The 4,850-nt window shown below is 42.6% G+C and overlaps 1 protein-coding gene across 1 annotated transcript; it reads right to left on the bottom strand.

Moving 5' to 3' along the window:
• gas1b (growth arrest-specific 1b) lies at positions 1-2,132 on the bottom strand. The gene has a single exon (XM_039779430.1). The coding sequence runs from the start codon at positions 1,710-1,712 to the stop codon at positions 936-938; it is 777 nt and encodes a 258-aa protein (XP_039635364.1). The 5' UTR covers positions 1,713-2,132; the 3' UTR covers positions 1-935.
• Positions 2,133-4,850: the final 2,718 nt, after the last annotated feature.

Raw genomic sequence — 4,850 nt, 5'->3', positions numbered from 1 at the left:
TCGTTTTAAAACTCTTCTTTATTTAATGTGCATGTACATACAGAGGAGTGTGTTCTTAATGGGCACCTACTATCTCCACTCACCCGAACACAGACATCTTTTTTTTCCCCCTCTCAGTTGTGTCTTTGTAAAGACTTCTGACAAACGCACAGGGTGAGGATAAACAAACTGGCCGAACAAATCTGCTGCAAATCCCCAAGAGGAGGAGTTTACCTTGTCTGTTTGAACAGTTTTCAAGGCTTAACACTTTAAACTTTACACAAACATCCATGTTTACAAGGTCAAGTGTATCAGTCGTACAAGCTTCTTGTTTCAGATGCATTATCTGCCCTGGGATCTTAGATGCATTTTAGTAGCTTACATCAACTTTGGTTTTTAATGAAGGGGTTGTGGAGAAAGTCTCTGTACAAGCTGGTGAAGAAAATTGCTCTGCTATAACAGCACGTCTCTGATATGGTCACATCATGGTGAATAAACCCAGTTTTTAAGACTTTTAGGCACCCTTAGAATAAACATTTTCCTTTGTGGTCATAACGCAGTGAAAGAGTGGGACTCACCTATTATTACAGTGCAAATCTCTTGTCACAATATAAACAAATATTTGGACAAAAATATTTTTTTATACAATATACTGTACAATCTATCTTTAAAAAGCTGACATACAAAAAAAAATAGGCTCCCTTCAGCATTATCAGATGACTAACATTTTGTAACTGAAATATAACATATGCTATGCTACTGAGTGATTTACAAACAGCATGTGTTTGTGTGTGTGTGTGTGTGTGTGTGTGTGTGAACCTGTGCAGATGTGTAGCAGAACGTTTAGTGTTGAATTGAGAAAAAGTCCCAAATGTTAGTTTAACGACACAAAAATGGCCATTTTTGCAGACTTGAAAACCACTGACTTTCTAGCTGCCCTCAATGGCAGCAGCTTTTCAGATAAATTTGGTCAAAACCAAAATGGTGGTCAGGACATTTAGGACAGTCTGACAAAGTGGGGAGCCACTTGAGTTTTCTACATATTGATAATCCTCCTGGTCGATGTACTCGTCGTCAGAGTCGTCCTCGGCGTCTGAAAAGCCGCTTCCCGCGAACCTATCACTAGGATCGGAGCAGAACGTTTTCATGCTGACTTTTATATACTCGCATATGTTCCTCTCCGTGCCGTCGCACACACAAGTGTCTAGCTGTTGCGCTTTCGGTATGGAGCGCATGTTGGCGATCACTCTGCGGCACCCGTCAGAGCACCTTTCCCCTCCGAAAAGTTTTCGGCAGTGATATAAATAATCCCTCATGGCCGAGCTACACGACTGGTCCATCTCGCACTGGCGCCGGGCCTCGGTGCAGCCCACGGTGCTGGTCCGCGGCAGGCACGGCTCGATGGCTTGTTTGGTGCTTCTGCAAACCGGGTCGAGGGCGCATTCGCAGTCCTCCAGAGCCGGGCCGCTTCGGGTCAGATTGAGCTGAATGAGAGAGGATATGCAGTGGCTGGGGCACTTCTTACGGTCCCCACTGATGACAGAGGCGCAGGCATAAAGGTACTGATCATACGCGTAATGGCACTCCGGCTCTCCGTGGCACTTCAGGATGGCTTTCCAGCAGACCAGCCGACGGCTGTGGTTAGGAGATCCGACACATACACCGAGGATTAGGATCAATACACTGCATATCAAAACCGCTGTCCGCTCCATCAATGTGGCACGACTTGCCATTTCCAGGAAGAATGGATCTTAAAAAAGTTAGACTTCATATGGGCTTCTGTAGTTCCATCACGCTGCGTCGAAACAAGGCTACCCCTCGATGCTTTCATATCATCATGTCACATGTTGAGGACTTGACGTCAGTGAGGAGCCAGGATGGCCATAACAAGCCAATCATTTTAAAATATATTAAAAAAAAAAACTTTCAAAGTTGAGAAAAAGGTTCCAGTTCTCGCCAGTCCCAGTCCGGTTTTGGAGGCTTCACGTGCGTAGCCTATGTGTCGTTCAGCACCCACACAGACGTGTACGCGTTTGGACTCCCCTCCCAAACTCTTACCGCGATATCTCAGTGTTCCTAAAGTCACTCATCCGCTTTCAAGTCCAGCCCGCATCCTCTCGAGCTGCAGCAGCTTTGTGATGAAGGCTGTGGTGATGGGCTGATTAGGTTACTGCAACAACCCACTCCGATTGGTCCGATAGACTGTTGTGATTCTGTCGTCACACGCGGGCAGTGACGCAAGCTACTGTTTTTAAACTGAGGTAAAAGAAAACTTTCTGCAAAGGGTACTTTTAATTGTCTTATGATAAAAAAAAAAACTGCTTGTAATTTCAGATTATACAGATATTTGTTAACCCATTGTCTTTTATGAGATCACACATTACAGTTATTATTATGTTTATATCTATGGAGTTATATTTCACAGTGATGAAGAAAGTATTCAGATATTTTTTCTATAAAAGTATACCATAGTGTAGAAATACTCCACACGTAAAAGTAATATATCTCAAATTTTACTTAAAAATACATAATTCTAAGTGTTCAAATATACTTAAAGTACCAAAAGTAAAAGTAGTTATTATGCAGAATGACTGTATATCATATTATTGACTTATAATTATTGATGCATTCAATTGTACACCACTTTATTGTAGCAGCTGCAGCAGCAGAGTGCCTTATTTGAATTACTTTATATACTGCCAGTAGCTTGTGCTACCGCCTTGGATCAATAAAGTCTCATCTTATTTTGTATTATTAATCCGTAGCAAAGTCATTGTTAATTTAAGGTATCAAAAAATCTAGGAGTAAACGGTACAATGCCTCTAAATTGTAGTGAAGTAGAAGTATAAAGTAGCAGAAAATAGAAATACTCAATTAAAGCACTAAAAGCTTTACTCACAGTAAGTACAGTACTACTTTGTCACTTTCCGCCACAGTTTTTCTTTACAGTGGTCAAAAGTAGATAGATGTTCTCCGTAGTCTTTCCATAAATCTCTTACTTTGTGTTGCACTACACTTCACATGATATATAGTTCAACTACTGTGGTCTCATTCTTGAATAATTGCTCATCCCTGCATTGAGACCCGTATGTAATGAGGCACAGCTTCGTTGGAAAACACTGGGATTGTGTTGCTTCCATGCAGGGAGAGGTGACAGCTGTTATAACACATGCAGGGCTCCTGTCTTACACTTTCCACCATGAAACATAACAAGCCTTGATTGCGTAGCTATGATACAGCTACCCGAGAACGCTGCACAGACCAATAAAGACATGACAGCTTAGAGGTTTGAGAACTATGGTTTGCTGATATGGAGCTGGGAAAGTACCAGATGCCTTCATATGAGAAAAGTAAAGGAAAAACACATTTGGCTGTTTTTTACTGCCCATTCTGTGCAAGTGTAAGCAGCGGTGTGAAATCCTAATGACCCTGTACTTTACCTTTTGGTGAAGGCATTTCCTATTTCCTAACAATAACACTTAACAAGAAAAAGAGGGTGAAGAGGAATAACAACTTCAGCCACACACCATGGAAACAAACACCTAGCATGAAGCCACTTGGAATGCAAACCGAACGGATCTGTTGGGGGCCTTAAATCTGAAAACAAACCCACTCAGTCATTCCGATAACTCTGTTCTTCTGACCCCGTCACATCACCACTCTATGACCACAAAGATCTGGCAGCTCTCAGGGAACCCTCAGACCCCCCCGATTCCAATTAGAGAGATTAGAGAGGAGTCAAGACAAGTGCAGAAGAGTTTCTTAGCCAAACAACCCAAAACAACACCCCCCCCCCCCCTCCACCTCCTCCAGTTGGCATACCAGAGCAACAGGATGACTGCAGACTCAATTTAGAGCAACATCAAAGCGGAGGTTAAAGAAAGCCCAAATGTTGAACTGCTCAAGGGTCTACATCAACTACAAAGAGCCTGACATCAGCCCGGATTGCTAAGGCCGAAGACGGCTCTTAACACAGATAGATATAGGTGCTGTGTCGCTGCTGAGGACGTGACTGTTCAGCGTGTTTTTAACTTGTGAGCAAGGTTTGGGTACATCTAACTTTTGCCCTTTGTAGAGCACTCCATGCACAAGGCCTGTACAAAGCTTTCTTTTCAACAACAAACTCAAGAACACACCCTGACCACAGTTGCATTTCCCTTTTAAGAAGAAGTTCATAATGCATGGCAGAACTAAAATCCTATCAGTGTTGGATGGCAGCCAGATGAGAACAACGGCCAGATTCAGTCGAGCCAGTGGCTCTGTATGATGGAGCAGGCAGCTGCTCTCCCCCAAACTGTACCTCTTAAATTACTCTAATACATCACTCCGATGCTTTACTTATACCAAACTTCTCAGATTGTTCCGAGGGTAATATGAGGCCAGTGTCCTTTGCAGTTTTGTCCTCAATTTATTTTAAACGAGTACCTCCGGATGTACATCCTGTACATGCGGTTGTTCATGGCGACTTGAATATAATAGTGTTTCCAGAATTGGAATGCGGTTCCCGAGAGTAGATTTGTAAATACTCATGCAGAGACAGACATGCTCTTCAGCTTGTCTCCACTGCTGTCAGAAGTCATTACACACAAGCTGCTATGCCAGAACAATTCACTGAACTTTGTATTCAAGTGCTTCCAAGCCCAGAGAGAGGCAGGGAGAGAGGGAAAAGAGAGGTGGGGGAGGAAAAGGAGTCAATGTTAAAAAGCTGCCAAGTGTTTTTCCTCACTGCATTTATTTTTCTGTTTTTTTGCTGATATTTTGTCTTCATTCTTTTCATGAGAGGAATTCGTATGCTTTTGGTGAAAACTAGAAAATAACGTAGTCGTAAGTGTCATCTTATATTGAGTCAACAACACAGCACTGCAGTATTT

This window comes from Perca fluviatilis, chromosome 17, assembly GCF_010015445.1.
Source record: "Perca fluviatilis chromosome 17, GENO_Pfluv_1.0, whole genome shotgun sequence".
Classification (NCBI taxonomy): Eukaryota; Metazoa; Chordata; class Actinopteri; order Perciformes; family Percidae; genus Perca; species Perca fluviatilis.
Note: the sequence above shows the minus strand (reverse complement) of the source record. Positions and strands in the feature narration are given on the sequence as shown.

Coding starts and splice junctions, on each gene's coding strand:
- gas1b (XM_039779430.1), bottom strand. CDS start 1,712: ATGGCAAGTCGTGCCACATTGATGGAGCGGACAGCGGTTTTGATATGC.